This window comes from Pygocentrus nattereri, chromosome 4, assembly GCF_015220715.1.
Source record: "Pygocentrus nattereri isolate fPygNat1 chromosome 4, fPygNat1.pri, whole genome shotgun sequence".
NCBI lineage: Eukaryota > Metazoa > Chordata > Actinopteri > Characiformes > Serrasalmidae > Pygocentrus > Pygocentrus nattereri.
Genome location: NC_051214.1, coordinates 26,548,449 through 26,561,458, shown reverse-complemented (window position 1 = coordinate 26,561,458; position 13,010 = coordinate 26,548,449). Strand labels below are relative to the sequence as shown.

Here is a 13,010-nt window from a genome sequence, read left to right as displayed (position 1 = left end):
TCCCCCTGTGCAGCAATAACTGATTGAAAACACCCGACTCTAATTTCACCTTCAAATTAACTGCTAATCCTACAGGTTCACATACATTTGCCGCTCACAAATATGTAATATTGGATCATTTTCCTCAATAAACAAATGACCAAGTGTAATATTTCTGTGTCATTTGTTTAACTGGGTTCACTTTATCTACTTTTAGGACTTTTAGGATCTGATGATGTTTTAGGTCATATTTATGCAGAAATATAGAAAATTCTAAAGGCTTCACAAACTTTCAAGCACCATATATATATATATATATATTCATATATTCATATGTGTTGGTGTATATATATGTATACTGGAGCTACATATTATGTTAAGTAATTTCAAGTAGATTTTCTTATGTGGTTTCCGACACTGTGTGACATACTGTTATCTCTAAAAATGGACAAACACTCATCAAATAGCTAAGAACAGTAGTGGCGACCTTGAAGCCTGAATTTCATACATACCTTTGTCTGTTTTTATAGATCGCAGCATATCTTACAGTTTCCGAACCCACGTAAGCAAGTCTGTCTGACATGACTTAACGTGGTTTGAAAAATCAAACTGAGGGAGAAAAAAAGCTTAAAAAAAAAAAAAAATATATATATATATATATATATATATATATATATAACTTTGCACACCAAACACACACTTTGCCCGGTCAGCTGTATCTGGGATAAGGGCAAAATTTTGCAAGTTTAATTTTTCACTAAACTACTGCTTTAGTAACAAAACTATTAAAAAAAATTATTAAACTAATTAAAATATATTTTTAAACAATATTTAAAAATGTTTTGCAAGAAAAGGTTTAAATCAGCGCTGCCATCCATTTAGGTGTCTATGAGTGTAACTATTGGATCTGCAAAATCTTTAGAGAGGTGATGTGACACTTCCTCTGTTTGTGGTTTTCAGGCACTGGAGAGGGAGACACAGAAGGCTGGGTGGTCTCCTCAGAGTCCTGCAGCTTCCAGTCCATCGGTGCCAGGTGAGACCAATACCAATCACAACATGCCACTATGGAACTACATAACAATTGGTATTTCAGGTAGACAGACAGGCTCCCCTGTCTCTGTCCACAGGTATCATCGGGAAGTACAGCCCGGAGAAATCGTGCAGATTTCCAAACATGGCATCAAGAGCCTGAGTGTAGTCCCACGTCCAGAGGGAGATCCCCCTGCCTTCTGCATATTCGAATATGTTTATTTTGCCAGGCCTGACTCCATATTTGAAGGCAAGTTCATAATACTGAGAACTATTAAAGGCAGATATCATTACAAGCTGACCTATAGTGAAGCACAATACATTATAAGTTTAAATGCTATATGATAAGGATTTGCACTGGCATATTTATGAGTAAGCGAAGAATAACTACTTTATTAGTAAGATAATAAGAATCCTTTATCGGTCCCACAACTCAGTTGTATTATTCAAATAGTATATAATTAAACTATTTAAAATTGTCACAGAAATGACTAAATAACAACTATGGACTATTTTAAAATAACATTTATATTTATAAAGCTACAGCTTTACTCACAATAGGAAAAAAGCAGTGCCAAAAATATCAGATATGGGCAATTCTCATATCAGTACCTCTTTAATTAAAAGTAACATTAACAGTATGCCAACACGAGGGCCGCAATACCCTGCCTTTTGCACCTGTTTCAACAGATGAAAAATAGTGTATTAACATATCTATAATATTGTCATCCTCTATTGTTGCTCAATAGATGTAAATTGTTCATTATAGCTTTTTTTTTTTTTATCTTTTCTGGTTCTTAGTCTAGCGTTGTCCTTGTTTATAGAGGTCTGATTTTGTGTTGCAGGCCAAATGGTGTACACAGTCAGACAGCGCTGTGGACGCCAGCTGGCCATCGAGGCTCCCACTGACGCAGATGTGGTCAGCACAGTTCCTGAGTCTGCCACTCCAGCTGCTTTAGGATATGCTCAAGAGGTGAGAAATGGAGATTATGTAAAGGAACTGGAAGTCTGTATAAGTATGTTGTTTGCGAATGATATGACACCATGTTGGCAACAGTTAGTTCTGTACATGCATGTTAGTTACACTGACTAATGTTGTGGTACAAATATGGTAGAACAAAAGTTTAAATGTGCTGTTGGATAGTTTTTTTTGTACATTGTAAGTGCATTTTTGTTCCTAATGTGCGGTTTTTCCCTCCCTAGTCTGGCCTACCTTATGTAGAAGTCCTGTGCAAAAACCGCTATGTCGGTAGAACTTTCATTCAACCAAATACTCGTTTACGTCAGCTTGGAGTGGCTAAGAAGTTTGGAGCATTGACAGACAACTTTGCTGGGAAACGAGTGGTGCTCATTGACGATTCTATAGTGAGAGGCAACACCATCTCACCTATTATTAAACTTCTTAAGGAGGCAGGCGCGACAGAGGTAGGGAAATTACACAGGATATAAAAAGAAGTGTATAAAGTTGTTGGGACATAATCTCTTATCTCCAGTTTTGTCTTTTTGTTTGTTTACAGAATTTGAAAATGGCAGGTGAATTGAATAGAAACGGTCCTGAATTACTTGGAAAATGTTCTTTTTCCATTAACTGACATTCAAAGTTGACATGTTTTTTCCTCTCTCGTATAAGGTTACCTTTCTGGACGTATGAGATTTTGTCCCAACAACGACGATATGTTGAAATAGCATTTAAACATTTTTTTGTTCTTCATATTGATCAAATGAGTCTTTTAGCTAAATGGACAAAAACAGATAAATCAGGAAAGTCCGAAAAATTAATGAAGTTATTTAAAACTAAATCAAGAACCTAATACAGTTCTTTACCATTTGCTTTGGAAAATCAACTCGCAGGTCCACATTCGAGTGGCATCTCCTCCTATACGATTTCCTTGCTACATGGGCATCAACATCCCTACCAAAGAGGAGCTAATCGCTAACAAACCAGAGTTTGAGGACATTGCAGGCTACATTGGTAAGTCAGGATAAGCATAGGCCATTTATAATTATCTAATATACTAGCAGTTCTGGGGTCAGTTATAGCAGATGATCCCAACCTTAGTCCTGGAATAGCCCTACTCTGCACATTTTATACAATATAAATGAGGACAGGTGAATTCCAAGGCCATGGTAGGGAACTGGTGAATTATGGCACAGTTTTAATTTAGATTTTGGCTTTTTTGGTTTTGTTCACTTTGAGTCATGAGTATGCACTGCATTCCATTACTTCTCTCTATATGATGAACAGTTTAGAACGAGTGCGAGATTATCTGCTTTAACAATGTTCTGGTGTTTTGTGTAGGGGCCACTAGTGTGCGTTACCTGTCTGTCGAGGGTCTGGTGGCTGCAGTCCAGGGTGGGATTGAGTCATGCGGGGAGAAGGAGCAGATCAGCTCCAGGACCAAGATGAGCAAGAGAATTGGTCACTGCACAGCATGTCTGACAGGCAAATACCCCGTCGAGCTGGAGTGGTGATGAAACAGCATGGAACACAATCTTTAACATTCCCGTCCAGACTGTCTGACAAATGGCAATCATCTCCACTAGAGTAGATATTTTAGATCTACTGTACACTGTGATGTGAGATGGAGTATAAGTTTCTACCTGTATGTAATTTACAAGCTCTGTTAATCAGGGTTTCCACTCTCAAACATCAAAGTTGAGGAGGTTCACGGTTCTGTTTTTTTTTTTTTTTTTAAAGGCTAGTTTCAGGTTGGCTTCTAGGGTTTGAGTTTGTGGGGACCCTGAATGACTGCCCTGGTAATGTGGTAACAGCCTATTTGCATATCAATGTCACATTATTTTCAGTCAAAACACACATCTTGTGCATTCCTGTGGAAAATAAATGTCCTATTAAGCTTCAAATATGTGCTGATCCTATACCCACTTTGTCATTTGTCACTTAAAGCAGTCGAACCTCTCATGACGAATGTGTTATGCTCCAAATTTCACACATGAAGGCCTTTTTATCTGAACAGTAGAGTGCAAGGCTCTTAGATTCAGAAGACCAGCACAAAAATGTCCCTGTAATACATTGAGTGTGTATGTGTGTGAGAAAGATGTTTGTGTTCGTGACTTATTTCCCTCGTGTTGCATTATAAAGTTGTACAGATCATGCAGACTGTTGCAGCATGGGCTGATGAAACCTGGAGCAATTCGGAGAACCACATCCTCTAGGTTTTAGCTGAATTTGTCAGAAAAGGCAAAGAATCTGTGTAAAACAAGCAAAGTCATTTATTAAACATCCATGTAGGGAACATACATGTAAAAGTTTTTGCATTATTATTTACAAAACATACTGAGCTCACAAAATAGTTACACAACAAAAAGATCACAAATTCAGGTTCAACACCATTGGTTTGCTAAGCAACTGTAAGTAGAACGTGTTAAACAAGCTCACAACTTTACTACATTAAAGCTATGACCACGGATTTAAGCCCGTTTATAATCAGTCACAGCATACTGTGTAATTATTGATTTGCAAAAATATCATTTGGTTGTATTTAACAATTGAAACCTCAACATCACCATCCATGTCAAAATGGTAGGATTTGTATTTACATAAAATTTGATGACTTGTCTGTCTTTTGCTCTTGCATTCACTGCTGTGTGAACATCATTCTTTCAATGTTATAGCCTAATGGCTCTCAAACCTGGTGTGGAAGACCATCCTGTCCTGCAGTACTACTCATTAAAATGTGCTGCGAACCACTGTTAATCCATCAGGTCTGTTTCAAAATCCTAGATAATGACTAAGCTCATTTATTGGTATTTCTGAACTTTCAGTGTAAGTTTGCGCTACAAGAGTTTATCCTTAATCATTATGAACAGTTTCTGTTAGTTATGAAATTTTGACAACGTAAGGGGCAGCTGGCATTTGCAAATTATGGAAAAAAATGTTAAAAACAACATTTTTGTTGAGACAGCAATGATATGTTGAATGAATAGAAATGAAATAACAGCTGTGTGTTAATATACATTTACTGTGTAATGTTCATTAATATTTTGGGATGAACATCTACAGAGATGCAGTAGAGGGAGCTATGATGACAAACAGGGAAGGCTCCTCACTGGAGAGGCGCATACAGAAGTCGTCTCCTTGACAAGCTGGAAGTGGAAATCAGATTATTACACAATGTTTGCTAGTTATTTTATGAAAGAAACCCACACTATAGTACACTAATCACCAAGTAAAGCTATATTTCTCACACACACACACACACACACACACACACACTAAGCCACTTCTTCCTCAGGGTCGCAGGGGGCTGCTGGAGCCTATCCCAGCGGTCATTGGGCGGAAGGCAGGATATACCCTGCGCAGGTTGCCAGTCCATCGCAGGGCAGACACGCACACAGTCACCTAGGGGCAATGTAGCATGTCCAATTGGCCTAACTGCATGTCTTTGGACTGTGGGAGGAAACCGGAGGAAACCCACACAGACACGGGGAGAGCTATATTTCAGTTATTGATTATGGTAGAACAAAATGTAGTATAATTTCTAGAATATTACCTTGGTGAGACTGAGACACCACTTTGATTCCAAGTTCTCATAGGTGACCTGGCTATTAAGATAAAAAAAATAAAAATAAAGTTGCTCTGGTAATTAAACAATTTATGAAATGCTTGGAAGTTACATGTTTAGATAGTGCAGGGTGTAATTAAGTGGAAAGTGCAATATAAAGTTACAAAGCGGACTACAAGCTTTGAGGGTGTGTGTGCACACAATGTCTTTACATTTAGGAGAGAAATAATTTGCTTAATTTCTTGGTTAGCTGTACATCATTAATTCGTGCAATCTTTCTGTTGCCACACAACCTTAACACAAAAGTCATATGCAAAAGTTTGGCACCCCATGTCAAATGATATTTTCACTTACAAAATCAACATAAGTACACATTTTGCACAGACCACATTTCTGCACATTTTAATAAGCAATTACTGAATTTAACATAATGGAAATATACAGAAGTTGTGAATGTTGTTTTTTTTTTTTAAATAGAAATTGTGTAGTAAAATGTTCAGGAAAATGCCATATTTAAATGTTTTACCTGTAGAGGATGTGTTAACATATACACTCACCGGCCACTGTATTAGGTACACCTTGCTAGTAAAAGGTTGGACCCCCTTTCGCCTTCAGAACTGCCTTAATTTTTCATGGCAAACTTTCAACAAGGTGTTGGAAACATTGCTGAGATTTTGGTTGGTTATTTGAGTTACTCTTGCCTTTCTATCATCTGGAACCAGACTCCTCTGCCCTCTCACATGAACAAGGCATTTTCGTCCACACAACTGCCGCTCACTGGATATTGTCTCTTTTTTCAGACCATTCTCTGTAAACCCTAGAGATGGTTGTGTGTGAAAATCTCAGTAGATCAGCGGTTTCTGAAATACTCAGACCAGCCCGTCTGGCACCAACAACAATACCATGTTCAAAGTCACTTAAATCCCCTTTCTCCCTCATTCTGATGCTCGGTTTGCACTTCAGCAAGTTGTCTTGACCACCTCTACATGCCTAAATGCAATAAGTTGCAGTCATGCGATTGGCTGATTAGCTATGTGTTAACATGCAATTGAACAGGTGGCTGGTGAGTGTAATTTGACAATGGTGATTAAAATTTTACATATGACTGTGTCAACATCAGTGCAGACGTCCAGCATGAGACTGAAATATGAGAATGTTTGAATTGGGTATAGCTAACACGTAATAAAATTAGTGTTCTTAATGAAGTAGTTGATATTGTCCATTACCACAGGTTTCAAAAATAATGCTCACCTTCAACTGGACCAATACAACCAGACACATGTCGCTGCAAGCACAAAAGGGAAACAAAAGCCTCATTAGAAAAATTAACATTAAAATTAATCATTGATTCTGTCCATGTCACTTTTGACATCATCTTACCTGAGAGGAAGAGTGTGAATGCAGGCCTGGTTTGAACCCTGAAACTCTCATGTCTCCACTGCCTCTGAGGAAGCCAGGGCTGGGACACTGCAGGAGAAGAGCCCTGTTCCAGGTACACTTTTCTTCAGTAGGATTGACCACTGCAGTGCTCACGTGTTTGGTTGCTTGCTGCCGTTTTGGCCAAAGACAGGTGTGCCTTTCAGGGGAGCAACTCTCACGGAATCGCTTCAGCCTCAGGGACTCCTCCCCGTCATACTGCCTGCGTCGTTTCTTTAGTCGACTTTGAATAGGTGTTAAAGCGAGAGCAGACATGTTGGAGGAAAAGGTGGGGGAACCCTGGACACCAACCTCCAAATGCCCCTCACATAGGTGACAGGAAGACCTGGAGCAAGAAGAGGAAGTGTCTCGACAGATGAAATGGTGATAGAGCCTCCTGAACTCAGCATCTATCTGTCTGCTAGTCATACGAGACATGGAGGAGGATGCAGACTGGTTGGCAGAGAAGGATCGCTGGCATTTTAGTGGTCTGGGGCTGAATTGTTGCACTTCAGCCATTGCCAGGTTCTCTTGGTGGTCAGAAACTGGATGATAAGAACGGTAGGAAGAAGACACCCCCTGCTGACTCCGGTAAGGAGATCTGTACACTGCAGAGTTATCTGAATGATTTGCAGGTAAGGTTTGTTTAGGATAGTAGATGGATGATGGCGTTTGCTGTTCTAATTCTTGGCTAAAAACTTTTTTGAAGGGACTTCTTCTAACAGAAAATGAACCGCCAACGATGGCTTGCTGTGGGGATGGGGAATGAGAATAGACGTGGTCCCTGTTGCACTCTTTGCTTACAAAGGGACTGGTAAGCTGTTGCCCCACCTGAGAGTGACAATGACCAGATGGGGAGGTTGTGATTAGTCTGCCTCCTTGGCCAGGAAACAGTGAGTTCTTTGCTCCTTTTAATGGTGAGTTACACAGTGACCTACTTGGGCTCCAGGCAGCAGAAGCAAGAACATCACAAGATGCTGGCATCGCAACAGGCTCAATGTTGTAGGTCTCATTCAGATCTGGAGAAGGGGAACAAGGGAAGGAAGCTGCAGAGGATGGAGATGTTGAGATTTCTAGCACCCTAACAGGTCGATGCTGTGACTCTGTGTCTAAATACGAAGCTGGAAAGGGTGATCTGCTTTCACCTACTGCAGTTTCCTCAACATGAACTCTCCTAGGTGAATAAAAACAGGCACTGGAAGTATTCAGTGGTGAAAGCTCCTGACTGCTTCTGCTGGCAGCAAGGGATAAATATCTGGTAGTTTTCAATGGTGTAAGCTCCTGACTTCTTCTGCTGGCAGCAAGGGATGAGTTTCTAATAGTCTTCAATGGTGAAAGCTCCTGACTGCTTCTGCTGGCAGCAAGGTATGAGTTTCTAATAGTCTTCAATGGTGAAAGCTCCTGACTGCTTCTGCTGGCAGCAAGATATGAGTTTCTAATAGTCTTCAATGGTGAAAGCTCCTGACTGCTTCTGCTGGCAGCAAGGGATGAGTTTCTAATAGTCTTCAATGGTGAAAGCTCCTGACTGCTTCTGCTGGCAGCAAGGGATGAGTTTCTAATAGTCTTCAATGGTGAAAGCTCCTGACTGCTTCTGCTGGCAGCAAGGGATGAGTTTCTAATAGTCTTCAATGGTGAAAGCTCCTGACTGCTTCTGCTGGCAGCAAGGGATGAGTTTCTAATAGTTTTTAATGGTGAAATACCTTGATTGCTTCTGCTCGACATACCATTATGATGGCTGGTCATGTCATAGTGGGGAAGTTTTCGGACACTGAAAGAACTTTCCATCGTCTTGTTCAGTGTGCAATCGAGGCTATTGCTGGGGATATGGTTGCGGTGCTGTGTTTGTGAAGACTTCCAGCGTTTGCGGCGATACCTCCGTAACACAGCACTAGCTGCCTGAGTCACATGCTGCCGCCGGTATGCCTCACCAATCTGGTTAAGCATGCCAGGATAGAAGTCTAGCAGGGTGCTGCCATGGCTGTTTAGTGTTCTTTCCAGGTTCTCATCCTCATCCTCTGGCTGAGACTGCTCTTCCCACAAGCAGCTTTGGGACGCACTGACTGAGTTGAGCGACAGCTGGGATGTCTCAGTACCAGGCACTGTTTTGAATTGAATAAAAGACATCAGATGGCACAATATAAACAGACATACTTAAATGCAATGTTTAAGGAATGGTTCTTTGACTATATCCTACTATATCCCAAATGTAGCCGACTGGTCAAGACATGTTTAGTGCGTGAAATTTGCTTCTTCAGTTTTCAATGGAGCTACGAGGGTAATGTAGTTAACAAGTTGTACAAGTCTATAGTCACCTAAAATCTTTTTCATAAATACATGTCCAAAATGTCAGTTTCTTCAAATGACATTGTTATCCTATGTAAATCAATGTTTAGATAAACTGTTTTGTATAGCAGGTGCGATAGCAAGGACAAAGCACTTTCAGCTTTGCGGTACCCCTTTCAAACTTTGAGATGTGAGTCGCGCATTATAAAACCTCTGAAGAATTATATTACCCCATTGTGCCACTGCAAAACCAAAGAAACAAACTTTGGGATGTCCAGTGTTCAGGGTAAACAGACTTTTTTTTTCTTCTTTGGGTGAAGAAATTATTTAAGCTGTTTTCACACCTTGGTTGTTTACTATAGTCTGCACCAAAGTTTGAGTGTTTGTGACATTGTGTCTTTTTCTTTTGTTGGAGTTTTTCACACTGCAACAGCTTAAGCGCAGCAAATTATACAAGTGAATGTTCAGCGCATTCATTGATCGGTCAAAAAATTGGGAAAGGATACAATCACACTGTTACTTTTATGTCTGCTGTCTTTCCACCATCTATAACTTATTTTAACTTTTGATACTTGTCACAGTATAAAATCCAGATTCATATCTGTTATATCCTTGACAAAATGCATCATCATACCCATTACTTCACATGGAACCAGAGACTCTTAATATCTACATGTATTACAGCATATAAACCTTACTTGATCACCACTCCTTTATGATCTAGCAGTTTAATTACGTCAGTTTGAAGTCAATCGGGTCACTGACATCAGCTCCAACTTGTCAAAAACACTTTCTGCAGTCCATTGGACAAAATCAAATCCTTTTCTATTGCTACTATGCAGTTTTGGACAGTACAGTGCTGATGCGCATGGACAAAATAGGATTGTCTAATTTGGTGTGGACCATCATAAAAATGAGCTCATGCCAGCAGGAAACTGTACCATAGTTCACACAGTGTTTTTACTCAAAATGTACAAAACTAAAATGTTTAATTGGTTAATTGCTGTGAAAGCGTCCTTAATCACGTTCAAAAGGAGTACAGTTACCTTGGGACATGTGTATTCTGCATTTGTGCAAACGATTTTAAAACGACTTTCCACTTATGTGTTAACGTGTAAAGCTATACACACAAATGCCCTAAAACAGGTTTTGAAATTTGATACTCTGTGTGTTTTTGAACAGCCTAATTTCTTACACAGGCTGTCGTCGCTGTTTCCCATTTGACTGGAAGTGCAGACATCATTTTCGATTCTGGTTCGATCCATCTGAATGGGGAAAAACAAGTCAATGGTTTGATTTATTTAACAGCATTTTAAAAATAAATGCCTTAAAGTAACAACTCTGACCCTGGTTCAAAAAAGCAAGTCATGCCCAACTCGCGTACAACTGACAGAGTATCTTCTAATTTCAGATTTTTTTTTGTGTGTGTTACAATCAAATCAAATCAAACAAATAAAACAGCAGCAACACCATTTCCCACAAAAAATATTTTTATATGACTCACGTCTTGCTCTGAGAGAGTCTGCTCATTGTAAGAACTTTCCAACTCTACAAATGAAAAAAGACAAAAATAATCCATTAGCTACAGAAAAAGGAAAAAAGCAAACGCAACTATCCACAAAAACAGGAAAGAAAATGTATGCTCCTACCTCGCAATGACTGCTCAGCATTCACTCGATTCTGGAAGAACAAAATTAAACTCTCATGAGCAGAAGCCACATTAGAAGTCATTCAACTAGATCCCAATAAAGCTGTTTACTTTCTGTTCATTATGGATGTATTTTTCAAGTGAATTTAAAATGAAGAGAGAAGGTGCACCAAATTGTTCCTCTTTAAAATCACAGACAAACAACTCTCTGACTGAGAATCATTACAACCCAGCCAGAAGTATGAAGGCTGTGTTTCATGCAGATACATCTCCAACATGTGCGTTTGTGCGTAAATGTTGTGTCCCATGAGTTTACAACACTGTGAAGCAAGTAGGGATCGGCAATTAATTAATTAGTGGTCATAAGTTACATCAAGCAGTCATATGCACCAGTTTGAACAGCCCTTGTAAAATGATCTGTTTTGTTGATTTTCTATGCAAAAATAAGTTAGCACATCCTCTACAGGGAACAAACTTGAATATCACTGTGATGCATTTGTGCCCCATCATCCACATCTAGTAGCAAGTGTTCAGTTCTTACCCTCAGGTGCTGTAGCTCACGTTCTGCTTCTGCACTGTCAATGGGCACCACACCTGCAGCAGCACAACACAACGCAATCAAGCCTGTCCGGTGTGGTTAAAGCAGTGGCCTGCTTGCCTGTTTCTTAATTCACTTATCAATTTCTAGCAGAGCACTAGCTAAGCTCTTGTTTCACTAGCTCACCAGATTCTGCTGTTAATTCTAAATCAAGTTAACCTCAGAAATCAATGCAGTCCCTGAGCTTAGCAATGTTACGAAATGCAAAAACATTCAGCTTTACCTTTTCTGGTTCTGAAGGTCATCGTTTCAAAACAGACATCAAGTCCTGGATCATCCAAGCATGAATACTTAAAAAGAGATTGTGATTATGAGCCAACTTTATCAACAGGCACAGCGATGGAAAACACAGCACTCTTAAAAATCAAACGATGTAGACAATCATGTGTAGATTTAACAGCATTAAATAGATCAGTAATGTGAAATGCACACTTAAAAATGGTTCTTCAGGATAAGGAAGGGTTCTATGTAGAACCATGAGTTCTATCAAGAAGCATTTCATGCTTACATGGTTCTGAAATGGTTCATCTATATCGGTTCTATATAAAATCTTTTTGAAAATGGGTATATGCAGCACCTAAAAGGGTTCCTCTATTGTCACAAGCCTACAAGATAAAAGAAAAAGCCTTTCTGGGGCTACAGAGAACCCTTGTCAAAAAGGTGCTTTACCTTTTACCATGCAAAGAACCATTTAAGGATGAAAGACATGTATACAGAACTAACTGTTCTAAGTTAGAACCATGAGTTCTATCAAGAACCATTTCATTTTTACTTGGTGGTGAAATGGTTCATCTAACTATATAGGTTAGGTTCTGTATAACTCTTTCTAGAAAATGGTTATATGCAGCAACTAAAATGGTTTTTCTATTGTCACAAGTTTCACCTCATGAAAGAAAAACCCTTTCTGGTGCTACACAGAACCCTTTTCAAAAAAGGCGCTACACAGAACCATACAAAATTTTTAGAAGACCCGTGAAAGAACCATTTAAGCATGAAAGGCTTCTATAGGTTATAGAACTAATGCATTCTCTTTCCTAAAGGACCCTTAAAGAACCATAGTTTTAATAGTGTAGGTTATGTTACGCCGCAGGGCTGCATTAGTGCCTGAGCCCAGAGATCGGCTTCAGCAGCCGGGGGTATTTCAGGCGACCGTTAGCTGTGTAGCTAGACAGGTTAGCGACATTAGGCTACAGCTCACCTTCTGAAAAATCCCCTCCATCGTCTTTCTGAAAATGTCGTCATTTCTTTTGAAGCTGTCTAAAACCGCCCCTTGTCTGTCCTGGTGCTTTAGGCTCGCCTGACCGTGCGGGGACTCCATTTAAATTGTGAAATATAAACGGACAGGTTTGCGGTGTGGATCGCAGCGTTAACGTCGCTCCGACTCTCCGGAGAGTCTCGCGCTGCTGTTGAATTTTCAAATTCGCCGCCAGACCGGGCTTCACTCTGATTGGCGGACTGACTCACACGGCCTCACTGTGTCATCTTTACTCGACAGGGACGCTTTGATTCAGTTCAGCGAACCGATTCTTTCAAA

The 13,010-nt window shown here is 39.8% G+C and overlaps 2 protein-coding genes across 2 annotated transcripts in view; one reads left to right on the top strand and one right to left on the bottom strand.

The window, feature by feature from the left end:
- Positions 1-4,266, top strand: part of ppat (phosphoribosyl pyrophosphate amidotransferase) — a 15,983-nt gene extending 11,717 nt beyond the window's left edge. The window contains exons 6-11 of the mRNA XM_017688246.2: positions 940-1,012; positions 1,107-1,258; positions 1,854-1,981; positions 2,212-2,433; positions 2,860-2,980; positions 3,308-4,266. Of these exons, the coding sequence (XP_017543735.1) occupies positions 940-1,012; positions 1,107-1,258; positions 1,854-1,981; positions 2,212-2,433; positions 2,860-2,980; positions 3,308-3,480 (869 nt within the window). The 3' untranslated portion in view covers positions 3,481-4,266. The remainder of the gene's footprint in view (positions 1-939; positions 1,013-1,106; positions 1,259-1,853; positions 1,982-2,211; positions 2,434-2,859; positions 2,981-3,307) is intronic.
- Positions 4,267-4,968: 702 nt separating this feature from the next.
- Positions 4,969-12,899, bottom strand: si:dkeyp-117h8.4 (uncharacterized protein LOC572032 homolog). Its single transcript, XM_017688235.2, has 10 exons — positions 12,675-12,899; positions 11,700-11,766; positions 11,420-11,472; positions 10,880-10,910; positions 10,735-10,778; positions 10,426-10,495; positions 6,912-9,046; positions 6,783-6,816; positions 5,520-5,571; positions 4,969-5,112 (listed from the first exon to the last, which is right to left on the bottom strand). The coding sequence occupies exons 1-10, from the start codon at positions 12,792-12,794 to the stop codon at positions 5,073-5,075; spliced, it is 2,646 nt and encodes an 881-aa protein (XP_017543724.2). The 5' UTR covers positions 12,795-12,899; the 3' UTR covers positions 4,969-5,072.
- Positions 12,900-13,010: the final 111 nt, after the last annotated feature.